This window comes from Pygocentrus nattereri, chromosome 10, assembly GCF_015220715.1.
Source record: "Pygocentrus nattereri isolate fPygNat1 chromosome 10, fPygNat1.pri, whole genome shotgun sequence".
NCBI classification, from domain to species: domain Eukaryota; kingdom Metazoa; phylum Chordata; class Actinopteri; order Characiformes; family Serrasalmidae; genus Pygocentrus; species Pygocentrus nattereri.
Genome location: NC_051220.1, coordinates 6,074,486 through 6,101,615, shown reverse-complemented (window position 1 = coordinate 6,101,615; position 27,130 = coordinate 6,074,486). Strand labels below are relative to the sequence as shown.

Sequence of the window (27,130 nt, the reverse complement as noted above, 5' to 3'; positions counted from 1 at the left end):
GTGTGGTTCATGCTAATTGGTGGACTTTAGTTTCCAGTACTTGTTAGCTACGTTAGCCTCATCGCTCCAGTGCAAAACTAAACGAGGAAACTTCAAGCAGCAAACATATCGGCTAATTGACTGTATTTGGATTAGATTTTTTGCCAATTTGTAATCTTTGCTTTAAATATACGACTTACATTAAATGTAATATGGTTGGTAGTACTTGCATTTCTTTTGCTGAAATGTGAGGTGTCAGTTTAATAGTTGACATCTGAAGCAGGTAGCTCACATTGTTTCACTTTGCGGCTTCATTACAGCACAGAAGGCAGAAAGTCTCAGCTAATTTCCCTCAGCATCACCTCCATTACATCTAGCAAGCACGCCGTATCGGACGCAATTTGTGATTAATGATATGCTTGGCGGTGTCCTCTATAAGCCAACTTATTCTGATAAAAACAGCTTCACCTCCGTTCTAATGAATAATCTGGGGGACAGGGACCTGACGGGTTAGTGCTATTAACCAGTAGAGAGGGGTGTTCTTACCCCAGTGCCGGTTTGGCGGCATCTCTGTGTTTTTCCCCTTGAGTCGTGACGGGGCACAGGGGCTTTTATTGATTCATCAGGCGCTAGTGCTTATCGCAGTGTGAGATTGGAAAACTGCAGTGGAATGTGAAATATCCCTCGCTTTCTTGCTCTATCCTCCTCCTCCACCTCCTCCTCCTGCACAGTTTAAACAGTTGCTTCTTTTTGGCTGATATTAAATGCCAGTGACTAGTTGACAGTGGTACAAAGACAGTATTTTTGTCTTATTGAAAGTTCATCTGTACCAAACTGCCGGCTCGGCTGATATGTACCTTGAACACCCACTCACGCTAAGGCTGTTCCACACATTAAAGGGCACAGATTGTTTTGTATTTCTGAGTAATTCAGTCAGGGAGTTTGTGCTTTGATGTAAAATGATTCATTGTGGAGAAACTGATTTCTTTACAGTGGTGCTGATAAGAACCAGGGGTCATGATATCTGCAATGCTAATAGAAGCATTTTATTTACTATCTGAATAAGACTTGTTTGGGGACTATTTTGACTTATAACGCCCTGCATGTATGTCACATCACAAATTCAATTCTAAAAAGTAGATTTTAGGCCATAACCTTCTCAAATCTATTGTAAAATAATGTCTCAGACATCAAGCAATGTATTCTTAACCATGTCACTTCTTTTTCTGTGAGGGAGCTTTTAGAGGCACTACATGCTTTGGACGTCTGGTTCCTATGACCACCACCGTGAACAACTCTGACTCTGTAAGTTTCTCAGGAATGGAGCATTTCACACTGAACCAGTCTGAATGACTTTGTTTAGATCTTCTTGATTGAATTTTGCAGAAATGGTGAACAATCAATGAAATTAGCCCTTTTTAGGCTAAATTTAGCCCTGAAATTAGCTCTCATTTACAAAAATTACAAATTTTAGTGTATAAAATGGTAAGGAAAACATAAAGCAGTGATTATTACATTCTGTTTGGCCTGTGTCAGAGATGATATAAAGGAGGAGACTGTTCACTGGTTGAAATGTGAATGGTAAAGCTCATAACACTCAATGTGGTAGCTGTTTGTGTAGAAAGTTCCACTTTTCAAGAAAAACACCATTCAGCTTGCTGTGAATGGGGAAAGGCCCCTTGTGAAGAGCTGCACAAGCACAGTAGCCAGAATGACCCGTGCATAATTGAGCCAAACAAGACAATATATGAAGTTTTAGTCTGATTTTACCAGAGATTTCAGGTATATTTTTTGAAATGGTAATTTGGCCTTCAGTTTCAAGTATTTTGATCTCTCCCTGTTCAAAGAGATTGGAAAATGCTGGAAAAATTGCCAAGAAGGCTGCTGAGTGAATAGACTGTACTATAGGGGCAAAATAGAATCAGTTTGACCTTTTGAACTTCATGTTGAGATAAGCATAGGCGTTCCTGAAAAAGATGGTGTCTAAAAGGCAGCATATGTTGCTCTAAAATGTGTTCGTTGTTAATGGTGCCTTCAGAGATGTACAGGTTATGCAATAATACCCTCCTATGCCAAGGACGACTCTGGCCTTTGAGCTTTACACTGGTAACAATCTGGATGTAGCCGTCTCCTTTCCTTCTTATGTCCAGAGAATATCCAATATTTCCATAAACACTCTGATAGGTTGACCACAATACGCTTTCCGTTTATATTCAAGCATTATTGCATCAACTGTTTAAGATGGTTTTTTAAACACTTCATAATGTTTCTTGTCTTACATTGCTCTTGTCCCAATTTTATTTGGAATGCGAATACATCAATTTCAGAATGAAAGAGGTAATGTTAATGGTAATGTTATTCAGCGGTAATGTTAATGACAGTTCAAAAAGACGCAGTGGTGCTTCACATGGCCCAGAGGAAGCTTGTGTTTTACTATGCACTCCTAGCACTGGTGATGTGTGCTGGGGGGAATCCTAACTAGTGGGTAGAATTTGATATAACAAAGTTTGAGAGAACAAAAAAAAAACAAATCAAAGTATATTTATAAATAAATATTCTGTTTTTATTTGCTGTTCCCTTCTGGGTTTTTTTTGGAATAGGGGTTGTATTTGAGAAATTCTTGAATCATAAAATCATCTCACAAAACATGCATTTAGGGTGTGTTTTTGAATTCTTCTGATGGCTGGTTTGCCACCTTGAGTGCTGGATTTCAGTCTTGCTGTAGTGCAGAGAGGTGCACAACATGCCGCAGTCCTGCAGAGGCTGCTTAAATGAGACATTTGCAAAGTTCAAACAATGCAGTAGGGAAAAAATGGAAAAAAAATAACAGCTTGCTAATTTACCAGAATGCATAATACTTTGAGCTGATAATAAGACACCCAGGAGCAATAATGACCAGAATGACATTTATGCCTTGTTCATATGATTCAAATTCCAATGATCTTCCTCTCATCTCCAAAGTGATAGTACCACGGCTAATGCAGGGAGTCTGTGAGTGTTTAATTGGTTTTATTTTATTTTTTATTTACATATTCAAAATATTTAAATACTGAAAGTACATAAGAGCAGCTGGGCCAGTGATCAAAATAAGTAAGTATAGGCCCACTGGTGGCGTTCACAGCACTGACACTGCCCAAGATATCAACATCACTGAATGTGTTTGGGATTATTTGGATTGCAAGAAGCAGAAAATGCAAAACCAACCTTGGGGTGTAGGAAAATATCCCTGCAGATATTTTGAGAAACTGAAAGCAGGCCTCTTGAAAAGAATGGAAGCTGAAATAAAACCGAAGAGTGGATAAAGTGAATACTTTAAAATATGATATTATGCTTAGTCACTGAGGTTAGTGTGTGATTTTCTGTTGTTTTCTGCTTTTCCCTGAGGCTGAAAAATGAATAACCTTTACTTAATCAATGGCTGTGTTTTTCATAAGTAAAGATTTTTGCCAGTCTGATTGAATACATTCTATTATAGATTAAGGTGTTTATGCTCACTCTACTCAACAATCTGATGAAAAAAACTCAGTTTACATGCACACTATAAGTATTCTGGTCCAAAATCATGTGCACGAGAGCCACTCTAATGTATAGACGTTACCATGACAAGGAGCATTACATGAGTCCAGTCAGAGTGAGATGAGCAGCAGTGAGCAGTGATTGTGTTTTTATTTGCTTTAAAATGATGTCAGACTCAGGAAAACGTCCTTCACATGTCCTGATTAAAGGAGGCAGTGAGGAAGACCGCAGTCTTTTAAAGATCAAAGCGTAAACTTCGTCTCCTCTGCAGACCAGTTTCTGCTCCACGTTGAACATTATAAACTTTCTCTGTGATGTGCAGAATGTACCTAAACTATCCGATAGGCAATGTAATCAGGCGTTTACACGGTGATTATTCTTCTATTTAACAGGTTATTTACCTCCTTCAATAGACTAGAAACTGTACTCCGAATGGCCTCAATCGGACTAGAATATTCTGATTGAGCTATTAGTTGGATTATTAATGAATTATCAGGTTGCATGTAAACGTAGCTGAAAATAATTGTGCACTAATTTATTAATGAAATGTTTGGTGTCCGTCTTTTTCTCGCTCTCTCTCTCTCTCAGACACATTCTCACCTTGGTCACCTTCCCCTCTGTCCTCTCTTTTTGTCAGACATGGCTCTATATTTAGCCAGAAGGGTCCTGCCATCCATCCACAGGAAGCGGCCGCGCTCTGTCAGGCACTTTTGTCTTAGACTGCAGCACTTTAGCCACCATGTCCCCATCACTCACAGTGGCAGCGACCACGGTCACTGCAGCCAACATCCAGCCAGTGCTGAGCGAAGGCTGGCATCGGGGCACCGCCTGCCTTCATTATATAAGTTACAGCTCCATAAAGAGTACCCTCCTCTGCTTTATGGCTGTCGCGGCACAGTGGCCAGAGCAGCAGAGGTGACGGTTGAGGCTGGCTTTTATCACGACTCTGTACATCAGTCCTGTTTTCCCTCATTCTCTTTCTCCTCTTCTTTGCCTTTCTCTCTCTTTTGCTGCAGTGCAATACAACGTAGGACAAAAAAAAAAGTTGGGTCTGAATTTTAAGCCATATGTGAACAAATTGAGTTCAGGGGAAATTCGACCGATTTTCAAAAAATCTGTAAAATTCAATGGTTACAATGTAAACAAAGTCATTCAGAGTGGTTCGATATGAAATGTCCCATTGTCTTGTCAGAATTGTTCACAGTAGTGGTGATAGGAACCAGATGTGTGAGGAGTTTAATGCCACACAGAAAGCTATTAGATAAAATGGTTCTACTTGTGCTGCCTCATGCCTGAGACATTATTTTAACAACAATTTTGAGATAAGCTTTTGGCCTAAAACATTTTTTTAATGGTGGAGAGGTACATACAGAGTGCTGCCACCGGTGGTTCCAAAATGTACTTCATCCTATTCTTCATAACTTTCATATTTCAAAAGCTACATTCTAATGGTGTGTCTCAGACCCTGTCTTCTTTCCAGTCAAATAGATGGTGATGCCATTTTAAACCCTTATAATAAAAGAAGCTGAACAAATCTGGGCTATAAACTATAAACAGATGGCATCTCTTCAGTGATCTGCTCTGTAAAAATTATTTTAAGATTAAGATTTTTGGCTTTCAGCAGTAAACTGTAAGCGCATAGCAATATGTGTGATCATAAAACACATTTTCTGTTGAATTGAGGGGAAGTTTTACAAAAATAAATAAACAAAATAACAATTTGCATTTAATTCATGCAGTTACTGAATAATTAGCCTTATGATTTGGTCATGTAAATTCAGATGTAAAACACTGCTATAAACTTCTCAGGTACTGGAATGGTACCTGATGGTACCTGATGGTACCTGATGGTACCTGGCACAAGCCTAGAAGAATGTTAACTTTGACACAGATATGCCTACGTTCTGGAGGGTGTTCTTGATCTGGCCATTTGTTCTAAAGCATCATACCTGAGATACCGTAGCAAGAGCCTAGAAACGCATTAGCAACCACTTGGGATGCCGTTGCAATTGCATAATAACACATTTACAGCATTTGGCAGACGCTCTTATCCAGAGCGACTTACAATTTGATCATTTTACACAGGTAGGCAAAGGTGGTGTTGGGAGTCTTGCCCAAGGACTCTTATTGGTTTAGTGTAGGGTGCTTACCCAGGTGGGGATTGAAGCCCAGTCCACAGTGTAGAAGGTGGAGGTGTTAACCACTACACTAACCAACCACCTTAGCAACCACTTGGGATAACATCAGCAATGGCCTATTAACACCTAAAAATCGCCTGGGATACCAAAGCAACAGCCCTGCAACACCTTAGCAACTACCCAGGATTCCATAGCATTGGCCTAGAAACATCTTAGTTACCACCTGGTAATGCATAACATAGCAACAAATTAGCAACCACCTGGGATTTTATAGAATCAACTTTGTCAAGCCAACGCAAAGTTTGGTCACAAATTTTACTTTTCCAGTTTGATGTTAACTCCAATGCTGTGGTAGACAGCTGAAATACCTATAATTTTGTCACCAGCCAAATATGTATAGACCTGACTTTAGTGTAAGCTTTTCATAAATACTATTAAGCTTTATACATGTGCTATTCTATGCTTATGCATGTGTTATGAAGTCCCTGTGTTGGTAGTCTTCAAAATAAGTGCCTATATTTAAATTTAAATAAAAACCTATATAACAATAATAACTCTATTTTTTGTAAAGGTTAATGAGTAAACAAAAAAAGGAGCATAATTAGACAAACAACTTGTTGGAGGCTGCTTCAATAGATTAAAGCCTCGCTCTTCCAGGCCTGGGCCTAATGTCTGTTTTTATACGTTTTTTGCACCATTCTGGAAGCGCTAAATTTTATAGACTCGCATGGAATCACATCCACATCCTATAAAATCTATTTCAGTCCAAGGCATTCCACAAACGTGCATTGCTGTGATGTTTATGGAGAGGCACTGAGGTTTTAGAATCCGTGTCGAGGAGGGAGTGGTGATGCATGGCCCCCTAGATTGCAGTGCAGCCTCGTCTGCAGAGTGACATTGACCATAATGGAGCTTTTCCATTAATTCTGAGCCAGCAGCATTTGCATAGCTTTAAAAGCCTGAGCCACTGTTTTCTGAGGGCCATAAATACCGTCCGCAGCACAACACATGCCATTAGAACTCACATAGACACACGCAGAGCACATATACAAACTGGCTCGCTGTTTCTTTGTCTCTCATATGAGCTTAAGCACCTGATTGTGTTTGCTGATGAATAGAGATTTCCGTGTTGGGATAAAGTGCTTGAATCTCTTTCATTATGTCTGAAGTAGTTTATCAAGCTTCGCTCTAGTGTGCCGGAGCTCAGTCGAGCGGAACCGCCGCAAACGCTCTTAAACCTGCATCCGATTCCCCATAATCCCTAATGTTCGGAACACGCTATCAAAAGGGCATCTCTGGGGCCGTATTCACAAAGCACCTTGGAACAGGAGTGCTTTTTTACACATCAGTCCGTGCGTATAATGCCTCTAAGATTTAAAGTGGCTAATCTAGGATCTAGTATTTGTTAGGATATGAAAGATTTAAAGCAGATTCCGGATCAGCAGCCTTAAGGCTGGTTTGTAGCATCTCTTTGTTGGGCAACAAGAAACACTGCAGAGATGGAAAATTATGTTATCATCCAAGAGCAGATGTTGGTCCACATGAGTCTATTCTCATTAGTGTCACTCGTTGTCACATGCAGCGCAAAATGAATGTGGAACATGTCAGCAAACTCGCCATTAAACTGAGGAAGTGGCGTTAGGAGTCCATTTTCCCTTTTAGCATTAGCAGCACTGGTGCCAAAGATTTGCATTCAATTTTTGCCTTGGATATTTCTTGCTCACTGCTTATCACACAGTTCTGTCTACACATAGTAAAACACATGGCTAAAAGTAAATAAACAAATATTCAAATAAAATTAAGATAAATAAAGCATAAAACATGTTTCAGTTCTTTCAGACATGAATGCAGTCCTTGACATTGTTGATCACACCATCTTGTTGGACTGCCTGAAGTGTGGTGTTGGCATCTAGGGTACTGCGCTGAAGTGGTTTGCCTCTTATCTGAAAAATAGAACTTTTTCTGTCAAGACGGGTCATTTTTCCTCTTCCGCATCAGCTATTTTTCTCATCCTCAACAGCTATTACTCATGGAGTACCTCAGGGCTCTACCCTGGGTCCTATTTTCTTCTCTTTATACATGCTGTATTGTGTGCATCTTTCCGAGGTATAATCGGGTGAAAATGCATGTCGTTTCTGATTGTTTGAGAGAGTTTTCTGATTCAACCAGAGCTAGTGGTCTGGTGCTGTTATCATTCAATGTACATAACCACTTTAAAAAATCTTTGTCTATTTATGATTCTGCTCTTAGGTTTGTGAAGAAAACAGTAATAATGTTGTGTGAGGTAACTTCCTTCAACTCAAGAGTATAGCCAAAGAGTAACAGTGCCCAAATGCATAGTGTTAACTGGGCAGTTTTAATGGTTTGGGCCCCTTTGTTTCAGAGAATGGAAATTGAATTGTGTGTTCATAACAATCTGCTAGCAGTTTGGCGAAGGCCTATTTCTGTTTTAGCGTTTTCACCATGCACAAAAAGTCCATAAACAAATCATTTGCTGAGTTTGGTGTGAAAGAACTTGACCTGTCACCCGACATACCTCACTAATGCTCTTGTGGCTGAATGCAGACAAATCCCCACAGCGCTGTTCCTAGAAAACCCTTACTTCCCTTGTAACCCTAGTAATGTCCTTGATTTCAGAAGAAAGACTGGATGAGCAGGTGCCTACAAACTCTGGCAAAAGCAGTGCATTTGAATAGACATAATTCAGCCAGAAATGACTTTTGCATACCAAACCTTTCTATTAAAATAGATCAATAGAAACCAATCAACTGACAAATATCAAACACAGGGATTGGTGGTAGTCCTGCGGCAGCATGACGCTTAGCGGATTGAGTCGTCTTGGCCTCAGTTAGACGCTGGTGTGTCCCTGAACACCTCCTTCAGTGCTATTCATCAGTTCTGCATTTTCCATTTCAAAATTTAAAATGACCTGAGTTCACTGAATCCCTCCTTTACTGAAAAAGAGAATAAATCAAGACTCTCTCCATGTCCCTCTGCCTCACTTTCTCACTCTTTTTTCCTCTCACACTCTTTGTAATGATGCGTGTTAACAGATGAATGCTGGAAGGAGTGCAATTCAGTGGAGATTGGCTGGACTTACGACTCCCTATTGCATGATTCTTTTGGCAGTAACATCTATTTCTTCAGCAGCCTCAACTTTTTCTCTCTTTGTCCTCACTGCCTTCTTTGTTCTTTGAAAACTAATTCCAATTTTCTATAAACAGTGGCAATCTAATAGCCCAGATTTGGCCTGCTGGGCCTTGGCCTGTGGATTTGAAGGTACTGATCTGAGATCTGTTCTTAATGGGGACTCAAGAAATTTGCTTAGGACTAGGTGATTTGATGGTGGGTGTTCTGTTCTTTGTCGTGAACTTATCTTAGATCAGTTTTAAGCTAGCTAGTTTTGATGCCACGTTGGTTTTTTAAAGTGAACTGATCTCAGATCCGAGATCTGTTTAAAACCATCTGGTTTGGTGCCAGGAGTTATCTTCTTCTTGTGAACAGATCTGATTAAAGCTAGGTGGTTAAATGCTTTTGGCTCCATAGTTTGTGTAGTTTGACATGACCAGCTTAGAGATGTTAAGGTTTTATTTTTAGTTCTGCTTCTTACCAATTAATTAACTATTATGACACAATTAAGCTAGCATAAAAATGTGGTATAGGTCTGTTTATTTGACATGTTAATAAGGTCTTTTGTAAATTTGTTTTACGTTTGTTGACCAATTTCTAAGTTACCTTTCTTGTCAAATGTTTTTATGTCTTCAGTTTTAAGCCTACATAATATCCCAGATACATTTCAGTCAGGTTTAAGAGCACACCACAGTATTGAGTCTGCTTTTCTTAAGGTATGTAAAGTGTGTTGTTTTAATTCTTTTAGACCTTGGTGCAGTCTTAGTGCGAACACACCATTTTGTTGGGCTGCCTGAAGTGTCATAGGGTATTGCACTGAAGTGCTTTGCCTCTTTTCTGGAAAATAGAACTTTTTCTGTCAAGACGGGTCATTTTTCCTCTTCCACAGCACCTATTTTCCTCCTCCTCAACACCTATTACTTGTGGCGTACCTCAGGACTCTATCCTGGGTCCTATTTTCTTCTTTTTATACATGCTGTATTGTGTAAACCTTTAGAAGTACAAAATCTCCTACCACTATTATGCAGATGGCCCACAGCTCTACTTCCTGCTTGAACCAGGCAAAAATGGTTCTCTGCACCTCATTTCTGTTTTTTGGGAGAACTTTCTGATTCGGCCAGAGCTACAGTTGATGATCTGATGCCATTATCGTCCAATGTACATAACCACTTAAAAAAGTCTTTGTCTATCTATGATTCTGCGCTTAAGTGTATGAAGAAAATAAACACTGTTGTGTGAGGTAATTTCTTTCAACTCAGGACTATAGCAAAACATAAAGCATCCTGCCTTTTAAAGACCTGGAAAAAGTTGTTATTGTAACAAGCAAGACTCCTAACACCACCTTGGTCTACCTGTGTAAAACGATCAAATTGTAAGTCGCTCTGGATAAGAGCGTCAGCCAAATGCCGTAAATGTAAATGTAAACTCACTGCACTTGGGAAGCTGTTGAGTCAAGTCTATAGCTGGCCCAAAAAGGTATGCAGAGAAAAGGGAGAGCATTATCCTTGTACTTGCATCACTGTACTGGTTACCAGTGAAATACCAGTGAGTTGAATTTAAAGTCTTAGACGACCAAGTTTTGAATGACCAGCAAACCACTTTGTTTGAATGTGTCATAATAAATTGATGAAGCTTACAACACATGCATTAGCAATCAATCAAACAGTTAGGGCTACACCAAAATTTTGTAGTGTGGGTGGTGCTTCAGACCCCTTCCCCAAACAGATGAATCTGATTATTCCAAGCGCGTTTAATTTAAAGAGAACTCAGTCAAATCTTGGTGAAAGGTGTGTCTTCTGAGGAAGTGAGCTAACCATCTACTATAGTCATCATATCTTCATGAATATAATGTTGATTTTGCTTTTCAGACCTAAATACTGAGACAGACACCTTTTTCAGCCCGTACAGGTGGTGGTAAAGCGTAAAGAAGCATTAACATGACTCACAGCAGTGCATGCCCACCATATTTTAATCTTTTTAATAATACTGCATCTTTTTTAACATTCTAACATCAATTTTAACATTTTAATTTGATCATTTATTTAAAACATTTCATTTAAAAATTTTACATAGTGTAGCTTTAAAACATTTGATCTAATTAAGCAGGTTTAGCATCTTGAGCAAGCGAACACATGAATAGAAACATACTACACATGTCATTCGCCTTTTAGTCAATAATAAACACATTACTGATGTGAATTGGGGTTTGAATGTGTGCACATGCTCAACAATAAAGGCAGCATGGAGCTTCTTTTATACAGTGATAGGAAACACAGTAGCACATAGATGATCCCATGGGTGACATTTAAGACTTATGTAATGGGGCAAGCCATCTCAGTCAAGTATACTATAAAACGTTTAGCAAATAACCTATATTTTTATATTTTTATGTATAAGTGTAAACATTGTCCTCCCTTAGTGAAGTGCAAAGCGGCACCCTCTGGTGACGACATCAGATGCATTGGCTGTTTTTACTAAGTCCATATAAATGGGCCGCTCAATGTTCAGCCCTGCAATGTCAAACTGTATTGACTCATAGAGTTTCTTGTGTAAGTCTTCAATCGGCGCAAGCAGGAATAGTTCCGTTTGCATGATTCGCGCTGCTCGTTGGTGTGGTCAGGAGCAATTTGAAGAGAGTACTGACATTATCTAGGCCTAGATCGGACATCTGAGAATGATGTTCAAAGCGATTAGGCTTTCCATGTCACTTGCCTGAAATCGATCATGGGTTTCATGAACGGTTGTGTCCAGTACACCAAAATACAATTCCTTGCAGTAACCCATAGCAGAGTCAGACCCATAGTGGTCTCAGATATTTGTACAGTCCTTTGCCGGACCTCTTCATGAAAACTCATTGCATCAGAATGCAGGCTGCCCCTAGTGTCGTGGAGACCGCAAAACTGTAGATAGAGGTGGAAGATGGCTTAAATTACTCACCTTACTTTGGAAGAGAAAAAATGTTACCTCGACAAAGTCAATAAAATCTGATCCTTATACAGCTTTCCCTGAACTCCTGCTCCCGCTTAAACTGGCAGAAAAGCTATCAAACTTATGTTCTCCTGGCATTTATATTGAGCTCATATACAACCCCTCTCCCTGAGGGCACAGAAGCCCACCAGCTCTTCACATCAGGGTGGGTGAAGGATCCCATGGTGTTGCAGAAAGAGGAGAAAAAAACTCATCATAGACATCAGCTAATTAACACAGATGTAAACAATGCTAGCCTTTAGAAAACTTTAGCTAATGTTAACAACTGAGAGATAAACGTCGTCCCCCTAATGTTGCAGCAAACAGTCAGTATAACTTTACTCTCTGTTTCTGGAGATTTCAATGGCGTTTGAATGGAGAAACTTAAGCTACTTAAGCAGTGTGTTTTTTTACCAGTATGTAGACTGCCCCATTAGGAAGAAGAGGACAATTGATCTCCTTTCCGCCAATGTGAAGGATGCATACACCACCACACCCCACAAAATCTGACCACAATCTTGTCTACCTGCAGCCTCAGTACAAACCCCATGTTCGAAGACCACCTGTAACCACATGCTCCTTCAGGAAATGGTCTCCTGAAGCCGAAGCAGCTCTTAGGGATTGTTTCAAGTCAATAGAATAGAGTGTACTGCAGGAGCCATATAGGGAGGACATTAAGGGGATTACACACTGCATGACGGACTACGTGAACTTTTGCATGGACATTGTTGTTCCTGTGAAAACTGTTCACTGCTTTGCTAATAACAAGCCCTGGGTAACCAGCAATGTCAAAGGCCTGCTGAACAAGAAGAAGAGAGCCTTTAAAGACAATAACCATGATGAGCTTAGGAACGTCCAGAGGGAGCTGAAAGTCCAATTGTGAGAAGCCAAGGAGTCCTACAGGATGAAGGTGGAGCAGAAGTTATGGGAGAATAACATGAGGGAGGTATTGAATGATATGAAGACCATTACAAGCTGTAAGCAGAGCATGGGCAGTGTGATAAATGGTGACGCAGAGAGAGAGAGACAATGAGTTCTATGTCTTCTATAACCGGTTTGACTGTCCTGTTCAGATCTCCTCAGCACCTGTATGTACTGCGGGCACCTCCACACCTTCCCTCTTCTCAGCTCCTAGCAATTCAGTCTCTGCCTGCCTGGACATCAACACCTCATCTTCTTCTATTGATATTCATGCACCCCTCCCACAGGCTGACAGCACAGACATCACAGCCCCCTCTCTCCCCTCTTCACACATTAACACATTAGATCTGATCTGCAGCACTGCTAAAGCCTCCCCTCCCCCTCTGCACATCTTTGCTGCAGATCAGGTTAGAGATGAGTTGAGGAAACTCCACACAAGAAAGGCAGCTGGTCCGGACAAAGTATGTCCTCGACGACTTAAGTCCTGTGCTGGTGAGCTGGGGGCACCCCTTCAGCACATCTTCAACTTGAGTCTGCGTGTGGGGAGGGTTCCCACACTGTGGAAGACATCATGCCTCATTCCAGTACCCAAGAGGGGGGCAACCCAGTGAGCTCAATGACTTCAGGCCAGTTGCTCTAACATCATGTCATGAAGATACTGGAGCGCCTTCTTCTACACCTTCTCAGACCCCAGGTTCGACATGCAACCGACCCCCTGCAATTCGCCTACAGGGAGAAAGTGGGAGTGGAGGATGCCATGCTGTAGTTTCTCCATCGGGTCCACTCTTATCTGGACATGGGTGGTTGCGCTGTAAGAGTCATGTTCTTAGATTTTTCCAGTGGCTTTAATAGCATTTAGCCCCTCCAACTGAGAGACAAGCTAGTTAGGATGCAAGTGGATCTACACCTGGTCTCACACCTGGCAGATCTCAGTATGTCAGGCTGAAGGACAGTACATCAGAGACTGTAGTCAGCAGCACAGGAGCACCAGATGGGACTACTTTCTCCCTTTCTCTTCACATTGTACACCTCAGACTTTCAGTACAACTCTGAGACGTGCCACATGCAGATGTTTTCGGATGACGCTGCCATTGTGGCTTGTGTAAGGGGGGGGCAGGAGGAGGTGTACAAGACCCTGGTGAAGGACTTTGTGGAGTGGTGCTGTGGGAACAACCTGCTTCTGAACACCGCCAAGACCAAGGAGATGGTGGTGGACTTTCGCAGGGATAGGCCGCCCACACAGCCAATCTCTACTGAGGGGGATGACGTCGAGAGGGTAATGATCTACAGGTATCTCGGTCTGCAACTGGATGATACGTTAGACTGGTCAGCCAACACAGACATCCTGTATAGGAAGGGGCAAAGCCGGCTCTACTTCCTGAGGAGGTTCTTTAACATCTGTAGGAAGTTCCTGCAGAAGTTCTATCAGAACATTGTTGCCAGCTGTCTTTTTATGCTGTGGTGTGCTGGGGAGAAGGCATGAAACAGAGAGACGAGATGAGACTGGACAAGTTGGTCAAACAAGCGGGGTCAGTGGTCGGTGTGGAACCGGACTCTGTGGTCAAGGTGGCCGAGAGAAGGACATTATACAAACTGCTCATCATTAAGAAAGGAGGATGGCCACCCACTGCGCACCATCATCATGGACAGGAGGAGCATGTTTAGTGGCAGGTTGCTGTCACAGAGCTGTTCAACCGACAGATTCAGGAGACCCTTTGTCCCCACGGCCATCAGGTTTTTCAGCTCTTCCCAGGGGTCCAGAAGAGAAGAGAGAAGAGGGAAGAGGAGAGATGAGGACTGAATCTGAATCTCATAAATCACAAATCATAGGTCTTATATCTCAGGCTTAATCTTATGTTTCTTTTTATCCATCTGCACATCTGGACACCTTACTGTACATATTGCACTTTCTGCATACCTTATCTTGCACATCTGGACACTTTATTTTGGTACCAATATCTGTGCATTTTTATTCATTCAGTGTGGTCATTATATGCCGTTACCTGTGCCTTGTTGTACAGTCATTACTGCACTGCATCTTTTATCTCAGGTGATAGATATTATTACAGATTGTTGTATTTTTCTATTTGCATATTTGCCTGTAGATAGGATCTTTTTATATTTATTCTTCCTGTTATATCGTTTACACCCTTATTACTATTACTGTCTATCTATCTATCTATCTATCTATCTCTCTGTCTGTCTGTCTGTCTGTCTGTCTATCTATCTATCTATCTATCTACATTCAGTCTGATATTTAACGAAAACTACATTGTGTTTAAACAGACATGATTTCGCAAGTTTACTAGCTCCAGTCCTGCAACCCCTGTGCTGCATTGTTGTGGTTTCCTGGTTAAAACACCTGATATTATTAGCTAATTAATCCCTTCTTGAGCTGAACGAGGTGTGAACAGCAGAGAGAAACACTAAACTATACAGTGCAGCGGCTCCAAACCTGGAGTTTGAAAACACCAAATTAAAGGTCTGTGTGTTTCTCGTCATTCTTGGCTTCTGTTGCATCTTACAAGTGAATCATTCACAATGCACAGCAAATTGAAGGCATCACACTAGCTTGGTACATCCGTGATCCGGGCCTCAAAAGGACAACACTTATACAGTGAGAACTCCCTCAAATGTCGCCAGTGGATGATATGTTTTAAATATGACCATCATAGCCAAGCCCAGTCACTCCGGGGACAAAGACTCATGGGTTAAGTTGGACAGGGATTAATTGTACAGGAAAAAACTTCCAGTTTTAACTGCCTCTAATAAACCAACACGGACAGCTGTAGTCACTGCTAGTCTTGCATGAAACTTCACTGCAGCTTTATTAACTATATATTAATTACGACTATGTCAGAACTGCAGCTGAACAAAAGGCCCTGTCTCTAATGAAGTCCTTCAGGAAAGGTCAGTGAGTGGGCACACCTTCACCCTCACCACTCACCTCTCTCTCCGCTGAGCTGAAGGAGGAGGAATTTCTACTGCTAACACCCTCCAGTCTGCTTGTCTGACAAAGAGTTCCATTTAAAAAGGCGACAGCGGGCCGATCAAGCCCGAAAAAAGCCATTTAGTGGTCCATCTGGCTGGATTAGAGGAGCGCTTTCATTTGCACTTGAAAGAAAGAGTTTGGAGGCTAATCCCTCGCTCATCACCAGAGCAGGACGAGTGGAGATAACTGTCAGCAGTCTTCATCACACGCTCACATAGACTCACACTTACACCAGAAGAGGGAAGTATATTTCAAAGCTTACAGTTTCACACAGTTCCACACTTTCTCAGCAACTCCTTTAATGCAGTGACACTCACGTGTCATGCTTCATTTAAAAGTGCTGGTTTTGGGTGTGTGGGTAAAAGTTTCTTGCCAAGTTTGTTATTTTGTGCTTTAATACTATGAACATCAGGAATTTTCTAGTAAATGTTTGCATTCATTGTACAGAACTGTGCAAATTTCAGAGAACACCCTTCATTTATTTAAGTAGAAGTCAAAAGTCAAATAAAAATATGCGTATGAAACATGGGGGAAATAGGACTCTTAACAACCATACAAGAGCTGGTAGACCACCAGCTGTCCTTGTCAGATAAACAGTGTTTAAATCTTTACTCTTCCTTCAGATCTAAAAGCATAAAGTGCAACCAACATTGAAGACTGAACTTGGTTGTCAAAACGTCTGTGTACTTTTCTGTTAAATTTATGTTTCCTGCTTTTTTCCTGATGTTAAACATGAATAACTTGACATTAAATAAATGAAACGTGGTCTCAGATATTTATGCAGTTCTGTTTATGGTGGGTGAACCTCATAAAGTTGACAGTAAGTGGAAGTACAAGGTAGATTTTTTCCAATAATGTGGCCAATGAGTGGAACATTGCATTTGAAATACACTCACCTGCAACTTTATTAGGTCCACCTGTTCGGTTGCATGTTAACACAAATAGCTACTCAGCCAATCACACGGCCGCAACTCAGTGCATTTAGGCATGTAGAGGTGGTAAAGACAACTTGCTGAAGTGCAGACCGAGCATCAGAACGGGGAAGAAAGGTGGTTTAAGTGACTTTGAACGTGGCGTAGTTGTTGGTGCCAGACGGGCTGGTCTGAGTATTTCAGAAACTGCTGATCTACTGGGATTTTCACGACACAACCATCTCTAGGATTACAGAGAATGGTCCGAAAAAGAGATGTGAGAGGTCAGAGGAGAATGGGGAGACTGGTTCCAGATGATAGAAAGGCAACGGAACTCAAATAACCAACCAAAATCTCTGAGGAACGTTTCCAACACCTTGTTGAAAGTGCGCCACAAAGAATTAAGGCAGTTCTGAAGGCAAATGGGGGTCCAACCTTTTACTAGCTAGGTGTACCAAATAAAGTGGGTGCTCAGTGTATATTCCCAAATGATTGTGTAAATGCTGATATTATAAAGCAGCTCTTATAATGTTTACTTAATTATCTGTTCAAATTGAAAAAAAAACTCTGACCGTTTGTTTCTCTCTGTATCTCCCCCTGTCTCTCCTACCTAGCGGTCACCTACACCCCCAGCACTCCCACCTATAAGCGGACGCCCCCTCCCGTGCCCCCTCGCAGCACCTCCAAACCCCTCATCTCCATCACGGCACAGAGCAGCACCGAGTCGACACAGGATGCCTACCACGAGGGCCGTCTGGCCAGAGGAGGTCAGCAGCACCACACACTGACCATCTGGTTCACTTACAATACAGTTCAAAAGTCTGGAATCATTGTTTACAATAAAAAAAAAAAGATTTGAATGTAACATAATTTGTGAGTTTTTAAATAATAAATTGAAAGATATAAACACAAGGCCACACAGTGTCACTGATGCTAAGCACCACTCTTAAAAATTTGATGGCTATTGCTGCCCCCTTGTGGGGCTATTGCTGCCCCCTTCTGCCTGCTAAACATGAGTGAGTGGGTCAGTTAGAAGTCAGTTCCATGAGGTGCCATACATGTTAAAAATGAAGAGCTGTTAGATGTTTCCAGAATGATGAACATAACTGTAGAACATCAAGAATTATTGTAATAAAATTAATGTCCAGAATGACCAACATTTCAAAAGTGATGACTAAATGTAAAAACATGACGGGAATGACTGTAAACAGAAAACTGCAGTTTATGATTTGTCATTTAATAGTTTCTTATTATTGGTTCCAAAATATTTATAAAACATCTAAAAATACATTTTGGCATCTACATTTTATAGTATCTCAATATAGATTGTATAATGTATTATTATACGTGAAAGAAATAATAAAGAAATGAATAAATATTGGTTCAGTTTGACAAGTTATTCTAAACCTTTGAGCAGTAATGTCAGGCGTTGACTTAAAATCAGTAGAAAGCAGAATGCAGTGTTTGTTAGCTACATTAGCTTTGTAGCTTTAGTGCAAAATTAAAGAAGCAAACCTCGGGTACTAAACAAACTTTGCCAGTGGACTTTATCTGAGGTTAATGCAGAAAACTGTGTGTTTAATTTTGACAAGCTAACATTTTAATCAGACTAAGCTGGTCTGGTGGATCGGTCTTATTTGATTTTGTCTGAAATACTGCTCCATAGTTTCCATCACAATTTTCTGGTTGTTTTCTATTCTCACACTGTAACACAACTTCAACTCTGGTCCTGCTTTTGCTTATTCTGTCTTGACCTCTTCACCTATATTCCTTCATATTTTGGCCTCACTGTCATCTCTAGTGTTGCTAATCACCTTTCCAAATAAGTCCTAAATCTGTCACCCAAACAAAATCTGGACAATAGAGTTGACCTGTGACAAAGATAAATGGAATAGAAGCTGACAAATTCAGCATGATAATATGTGGACTACTGTAATTCTAAATGTAATTTTGCATTGAACTTAAGCATTGGATCTCAGTGGTACTGACCAACAAATCTATGACCTCACTGCCTTAACCTGCATTCTGTTCTTCTCTTACGCATCAGTTGTACTATTGCAACCTCACTTCCTACTATTTTAATGCCATAAAAATATTAGAATTTTTCTAATCTATTATGGCATCAACGCATTTTCTTCTCCTATTATGACATGACTGCCTTCCTTTTTATTGTGCTCTTTTGTTAAGAGCTGCTATGCCCTCAGTCTATATTATTATGTTATGAGATCACTATGTTAAATCTTCTCTTATGACATCACTGCCTTCATTTTATAACCCCATTTCCAAAAAAGTGGGGACGCTGTGTGGAATGTAAATAAAACCAAAATGCAATGATGTGCAAACCATATTTATAAAGGAAAATGCTATAAAGACAGCATATCAAATAGAAATCAAAGAGAAATTTTATAGTTTTTTCAAAAATACATGCCCATTTTGAATTTGATGCCAACAACACGTTCCAAAAAAGTAGGGATGGGGGCATGTTGACCACTGTGTTTCATCAACTCTTCTTTTAACAACACTCTATAAGCATTTGGGAACTGAGGAGACACTGCTGTAGTTTTGAAAGTGATATGTTTTCCCGTACTTGTTGATGTAGGATTTCAGCTGTTTGGGTTCTCCTTCGTCTTATTTTTCATTTCATAATATGCCAAACCTTTTCAGGGATGGCAGGTCTGGGCTGCAGACAGGCCAGTTTAGCACCTGGACTCTTTTAATATGGAGCAATGGTGCTGTAATACATGCAGAATGTGGTTTGACATTGTCTTGCTGAAATAAGCAAAGCCTTCCTTGAAAAAGACATCGTCTGGATGGCAGCAAATCCTGTATATATATCGTTCACCATTAATGTTGCCTTCACAGATGTGCACGTCACCCATGCCGTGTGCGCTAATGCACCCTATACCATCGTGAATACTGGCTTTTGAACTGTGCGCTGATAACAAGCTGAGTGGTCTTTTGCCCGGAGGACACAGTGGACCACAGGGCACTTCCCCTCAGTCCAAAGTCTTAACTTGCATTTGTGGGAGCAGTGATGAACTGTGGTCACAGACAGTGGTTTTCAAAGTGTTTCTGAGTCCATGCAGTGATTTCCACTACAGAATCATGTCTGTTTTTAATGTAGTGCTGCCTGAGGGCCCAAAGATCAAGGCCAGCTAATACTGGTTTTTGGCCTTTTCCCTTGCATTCAGAGATTTCTCAAGATTCTCTGAATCTTTTAATGATATTATATACTGTAGATGATGAAAAACAAAAGGTCTTTGCAATTTTATGTTGTGAAATGTTATTCTTGAGTGGTGGACCCCTCCTCATCTTTACTTCTGAAAGACTCAGACTCTCTGAAATGCTCTTTTTCCTACCCAATCATGTTACTGACCAGTTGCCAATTAACCACCAGATTTTTATTTAGAATTACACAACTTTACCAGCCTTTTATTGACAACTTTTTTGGAACGTGTTGTTGCCATCAAATTCAAAATGGGCAAATGGGTCTTTGTACTATTTTCAATTAAATATAGGGTTTATATTATCTGCACATCATTGCATTTTGTTTTTATTTACATTTTGCCCAGCATCCCAACTTTTTTGGAAATGGTTTTGTATTCTATTCTCCTGTTATGAGCAATTATGCCGTTCCTTTTTATCATGTTCTCCTATTATGAGCAAATACAACCTCACTTTATATTCTTCTAATATGACATCACAGTATTTGGATCTTTTTGTTTCCATTATGAGCTATTATGGTCCTATTTTAAAAACCGTTGACTGTATTTTCTTTTTGTATTATGACATCACTCTTTATTTTTTCCTGTCCTGTTGTCCGGCGGCCCAGGTTTGTGGGGCTCGGAGGGCCTGGGGCTAGGTTTAGGCCGAGCTCTCTACAACTCCACAGACAGCTTGGACAGCGCCAAGGCAGTCACAATTGCCATGGAAGCAGCAGCCATGGCGATGGCAGGAAAGAGACACCCGTCCACCGACAGCCACAGCTCCGTGATGACCTGCGACAAAGCGGTACTGGTGTCCAAAGCTGAGGAGTACCTGAAAACACCCAGATCCTCTATAGGGATACAGGTTAGTCACAGAAACACACATTTCATTTGTACAGTAATTGTGGTTTTCCTGGCCATTCATTTCAGGATCAGCTCAGCCTTTGCCCTGGAAATACAGCTTATGGGTAAGTTTGGGTTTCACAAGCTTCATCGCTCTTTAGTATCCCCTCAGAAGTAACTCCAAAGTCCTATCATCCATTTCAGTACCAGTTTTATGTGCCCTTGTCCAATTGACCTCATTATTTTCTTCCAAGAAATCTCTGGCACCACCTTAAGGCCGGTTCCATTACATTATTAGCTCAGGTGAAGTTTATTAAATGAGCTCTTGGCAGCACAATGGGTTAAGTGTACATGAACGAGCCCAGAAATCATTTCAACTTGACGTATTTCCCCTTTCAAACCCAAAAATAACGATGGGCAAAGCTGTTTATTAGCAATAGCAGTAAACTACTTTAAATGTGCAACATGTGAAAGCTATAGCATTCAGTTCGCTGAGTTTTGGGTTTGCAAACTACTCCGTCTGTTATACATGATTGCTATACTCTGTTATGCTCTGTTGTACATGACATGCTAAAAATGACACAGCTAACAAAATTAGAGTCAAAGCATTTATTCACAGAGTGTCATCTAAGTTATATTCTAAATTCTTAAAATAAGTTTTTGCATCGCAAAGTTTGACTGGCTAGTGCACTAAAGTGTGTTCCCAGTGCTCCTTACTGTCCCCTCTTCCTACTTCTATAAAATAGCTGTGACGGACTTTCAAGTGGTGAGGTGAAGTGGGTGAGGGCATTACAAAAGAAGCACTTACACGGGACTTACATGGGAAAGCCTATCCGCTCAGCAGACATCTGAGCAGCTATTTCCAGTCATACAAAAAAATCCTTTTTCTTTGAATGAGGAACCACTTGAAACTGAATACCACATTAATGTTTCAAAAACATGTGAAATCAGTGCTAATATATGACAGAACCAATTGCCAACCAGGGAGGGCTTTTATACTGAAAGGTGGGCCTTGATTTTTTAGCTATGGTTCAGTTAATGGGGGGGGGGGTGTACAGCTTGCCCTCAATTGAAACAGTTTCATGATTTGCATATTTTATTGTGTTAATTGTAAAATGAAAAATTTGTTTTGTTACATGATTTTTTTTTACTTGAGTTTTTATTGAGTTTTTTTTTACGCAAGACGTATACAACGAAGAAACATCACAGACAGGATGACGGCAGGAAAAAAGAGGGGGAACGGAAGCAAAACAAAAAAAAGAGGGAAAAGTCTCTTACAAAGCTTTTATCCAAGGATCATGTTTAAAGATACAATATCCTTGCATTTATGTCTGTTTGTTCCTTATGGTGTCATGTGTTGTCCATTTTCACCACTTTCACCACCATTTTCAGCAAATACGTTTTCCCTCAATCGAAGTTGATAAGCTATTTTTTCTAGTATATAGACTTGTCTTATAATTTCCACCCACTATTCTGTTGAGGGGGTTAAATTTTATTTCACGTTATTGTTTTTTTGCTGGCTGTCAGAAGCATTCTTGTCAAATATTTATAATTATCCATAACATGTTCATCTATATGTCCAAGGTGCATAATTATGCATTCTTTGGGGACTGAATGACCCAAAACGTCTTTAACCACACCGTATACGTTTTCCCAAAAAGAGTACAGTTTACTACATTTCCAAAAGATGTGTGTACCATTGGCCTCCTTATTCCATCACATCCTCCAACATGGCTGTTGGTAACCTGTTTGTTTACTCTGTATTTCAGTTTAAAAGTTTCACATTTAAAATGTAATGAGAGCTCAGAAGGCTGCACCAGCAGCGGTGGCAGCAGGTTGAGGTTGGAAGGGGATATCATGGTTCTGGAAGGTGGCATTCGAGACTGTGGATGTTTGTATTGCGGTTTCAGTTTCAGCTTCAGTATTGTTAAACCCCTAATGTTGAGTGTAGCAAGGTTTCCCATTTATTTTTCAGCCTGTAAACTCTGTCCTTTTCATTTACAATGCTCCTATAACTCTGACCCATTGAGGTCATGCATCACCACAGCACTGGAAATCCCATCAATAAAGCACTAAAGATTGCAGATGTTTTGAACGACAACCAGACAAACACTAGTAAGGGGTGCTAAACTTTCTAAACCAAAAAATAGGGATTTGAGGTGGGCTCTGTGGAGCTCTTAAAGACCTCTTTGCAATTCATAGTATCAGTGTAGTGGGTAACGTCACAGCCTTGTGTCGGGCCTAAGGGCCTCTATTCTGTGCCCAAGGTCCCCTTGACAGAAGATGGGTTCTCCTAGCGTGTTCTAATGCTGTTTCCTTAAGAGCTAACTGCAGTATAACTTCTTCTAGCAATATAAGAAACAATGTCTAGGTGTAAAAGAGCAAAGTAAAAGGGACTTCAGTCGCTGAGTTCTTGCAGAAGGAAGGAAAAGGCCTTTATTGAGCCTGAGTGGCAAGATGGTTCCCAGACAACCACAATGCAAAGACCATCACAAAATACCCAGTTTTATATCCTGGTTGGGGTGATCAAGCAATCACCCCTCCCTTTCCTTGGGAACCTTTATTGCCAAACATACATGATATATGTTTTTTTAAAAATATCTTATCTTGGCTGTACCAGGATGTTCCACTCTCCCAAGGGCATTAGCTTTTGACTGATCACATTGTAAATTCACCTAGTCCAGAGTCTAGTTCTTATCAAGCTGTTCAAGAACAGCTCCTTCGTTCTCACACACCTGCATTGGCAGATTCTCCCAAACTTCTAGAGGCCTCTTTTGTTAAAAGGGCACTCCAGTATCCAAGTTCCCATGCAAGCTAAGGCCTATCTTACAGTGGGAAGATTAATATTCTTTTGGTTAATAAACACTACATGGTAGAACTATCAAAGATAACGACTATTTATTCAAAACATCTGTCTCTTGTATGCTGGAGCCTGGGGTTCAAATCCCTGCTCAGGCAGTAATGCTAGTATTCTTTGCTGCCCAAGAACTCTTAAGATATTGTTGTTTGTTGAAAACATGCTTATCCTGTCTCTCATGTTGAGTGTCTGCTAGATGTCTGGCTAACTCACATATTTGTTTACATCATTTCAATCATGCGTTCATCCCGGCTGAGGGCGAGACATAAACATCGCTAGTCATAGACATAACAGTTGATTATTGACCTTGACTGAGTGAATTACGATTTCCTAATTTGAGATGGAAGAGAGGAAGTTCCTCTAATATGGCTCCAGGTGTGCTGACACATACGGTCAAATCTTTGAAGTCCACTCAGTCAAAACACTGTGGGTCAGTGTACACACACACACAGTCACGCCTCCTGCATTGTTGCTCTTTCTAAAAATATCTTGCAGTGACTCATCGTACCGCAATCCATTAATTAAGATTCAACTCAGACTCTCTCCGCTTCCCTGAATGAGCTCTCTCGCTTTCTCGTCCTCCTGCTGCCAAACTCACTCATTCTCGTCCTCCTTCCTTTGATAGTTTCTACCAAACTCTCTGCTTTATATTCTCCACCTCTAGCCCCTCTTTCGATCTCACGCTCACTCAATTTGATTCAGTCCACACTGTGCTCTCTCTCTCTCTCTCTCTCTCTCTCTCTCTCTCTCTCTCTCTCTGGCTCAGGGCGGGTTTGGCATGAGTGATGCCATCTCTCTGTGCCATCTGAAATGTCAAGCCAGTGATGGAATAAAGCAGACTCACACAATAATAACACTTTGTGTGTGTGTGTGTGTGTGTAGGTGTGTGTTTGCTTCCTCACTGTTTCATCACCATGACACCCAGCACTGTTCAGATGCAGCTTTCCACTAACACCCACTTCATAAAATCATGAAACGGTAGGAGGCACGTTTGCTCGTCTTTGCTCAGAATTAAGAATTCTGTTGTCGAACAAGCAGATGCAGCCAAATGAAGTCACTAAATGATGTTAGAATCAATTCATAGCTGGTTAGGTGGGCCTGTAAAATTAGAAGAGCACCCTGTAATGGTTTGCAGGCCTGAATTCTGGCGAGGCAGTAGTTCGTAGGACCGGTGAAGTTACTTTAAGTCATGAAAACATAAATAGAAAAAAATATTAACTTAATAACTAAGAATCGAGAAACCATTGTTTTCAAATTGTAACCAATACATGTACAGATAAAGACTGCAATTTGAGACAACCTAGCTGCGAGATGCAGACAGTTAGTGAGCCAGTGATGGGGATGTTTCTCAGGGTGCTTTCACACCTGCCTTGTTTGGCGTGGACCTACCAGACTTTTTCTTTAGTTCGCTCCATTTTGACATCTATGAACACTTCACCCATATCAGGGTCTGTAGCAGACCTGCTGAACTGTGGTCCGTTAAAAACCCACGGGTCTTGGTCCGCTTCTAAATGAACTCTGGCTGCAGGCAGGAAGCAGTCTATGATGAAACGAGGGAATTCATCAATGTTCCTCTTCTAGCAGCACGTCGGCATTGTATTTAAAAACTAAAAAAAAAAAAAAGCTGCTTCTCCGTCAGGGTTGCGGGCGGAAGGCAGGATACACCCTGGACAGGTCGCCAGTCCAACACAGGGCAGACAGACACTCACACCTAGGGGCAATTTAGCACATCCAATTGGCCTGACTGCATGTCTTTGGACTGTGGGAGGAAACCAGAGGAAACCCACACAGAGAGGACCCTGGTCACCCGGCTGGGGAATTGAACCCAGGCCCTCCTTGCTGTGAGGCGACAGCACTACCCACCATGCCACCGTGCTGCCCTGTGGGTCCCTATACTTTGTAATTGCAAATATTTGGGGTAGAAACGGTAGAGAACCCCTGAGCTAGGACTGCTAATCCTGGCTTGCTTTTCACATGAATGCAGAGGTAATCGATTATTGGCCAAACTCACTAGCTGGCTGGAGACATTCTGAAGTCAATTCATGTGAAATCTAGTCAAGTTTTAAGAGAGTATGATCTGTAATTTACTAAAACATCAGCTAGATTAGCTGACAACGTAAGTTACAGTAGCTTTGGAGCAACCTAGCTTGTTTCCACTTTCCTTTAACCCTTTAAATGGCCATGGCCCACTGGCGGGCCCAAAGTTTTATTATCCACTTTTAGTCCTTGTACAGAATAATAAGCTTTAGTATGTAATAAGCCTGGGATTTTAACGGGTTTAACTTTACATTTATTGCATACGTCCATCAAATAAAAACTCTGTCTGAAGTTTTTTTATAACGTATGTCTCATTATTCGAAACTCGATAGAATTCTGACTCAGAGTCCGTGTCAAGTTGTAAGTCAGTCAGCTTGCTGACTCCAGTCCCTATTTCTGCACAGTAGTGCATAATGTGACATCCAAATGTGGCTAATTATGGCAGCATGAACAACTAAACACCCCAGCTAGGGCTTCTGTGAGGACTCACTGGATATGCAGATGAGCTGGAGAGCCAAGCATGGCTCAAAGTAATCCACAGTAGGTCTTCACATGCTGTTCCTTTGTTCAGTGCTGCTTCGGGCCTGTATGTGTGATGAATTCGCTGCATGGTCATTTTGCTTTGCAATTCAGTTCAACACATGGTTTGACAAGTTTGGTATGGAGGGACTTCAGTGGCCTCCACAGAACCCTGACCTGACCATATTGAACTTATTATTCAGTCAAAATAGCTCAAACTGCCAATGTAATACAGGGAGATTCATTTAAAAGAGGCCCTGAATATTCTGTAATAACTCTCTCTAGGTCGAAGCAATCTGAACACAACAACATGCAATGTGCTCCTCAGTATGTGAAGCCTTGGAGCGATGAGGTAGATGCTGAACAGGAGCCTCCGTTTGCAACTTCCGGGTGCATACCCCCCATAAACCTTCATGTGTCTGGCAGAAAACGGAGATCACTTCCAGCATCGCATGTAATGCAATCGATTACACATATGTCAAGGTATGTAGTGTATTTGTCTGGTTTGGATTGCTTCATCCTAACAGGGGTTACACGGGAATATTTGGAGTGAATCTTCCTGTATAAATGAAATGACTCGCAAACAGAGGAAAACAGGTGTGTTTGGAAGCCACACAGGTTTACCACACAGATGAATCCAAAGCTGAGATCTTTTAACATTTATTTGTGGCTTTGGAGTTGGGTAGAAAACAACATCCTGCCATCTATCGTGGTATGGGGTGTCTTTTCAAAGTCACACAAGTCCATCACTTAAATAAAGTACAAATGTACATGCAGAAAAGTGGCTAGCAAGTGGCTAGTGGTTGGGGGGGCTGTGAAGAAAAGGGGTTTGTGTTGAGATGGTTCTGATTGGCTCAGTCCCAGATGTTGGCAGGCTAGTCGCACCCCTGTCCTGTAATACAGCACACAGCTTAATGAAGAACAGCATTGCTGCTGTCGGAGCAAAACCTTATATCTTCAAAATGCTAACTTTACAGGAGAAGGAAAAAACATACTTCATTTTTAATGTAAGTCAATGGAACCAGAATTTTTACCAAGTAATTTTGGGCCGTTTCTTGTTGTCCATTCATTGTAATTTACACACAATATAAAGAACAACAGCCAGTTTCAAATTA

The 27,130-nt window shown here is 41.0% G+C and overlaps 1 protein-coding gene across 1 annotated transcript in view; it reads left to right on the top strand.

Moving 5' to 3' along the window:
• Positions 1 to 27,130, top strand: part of dlgap2a (discs, large (Drosophila) homolog-associated protein 2a) — a 431,171-nt gene that overhangs the window by 367,840 nt on the left and 36,201 nt on the right. The window contains exons 12-13 of the mRNA XM_017707804.2: positions 17,168 to 17,320; positions 20,386 to 20,624. Of these exons, the coding sequence (XP_017563293.1) occupies positions 17,168 to 17,320; positions 20,386 to 20,624 (392 nt within the window). The remainder of the gene's footprint in view (positions 1 to 17,167; positions 17,321 to 20,385; positions 20,625 to 27,130) is intronic.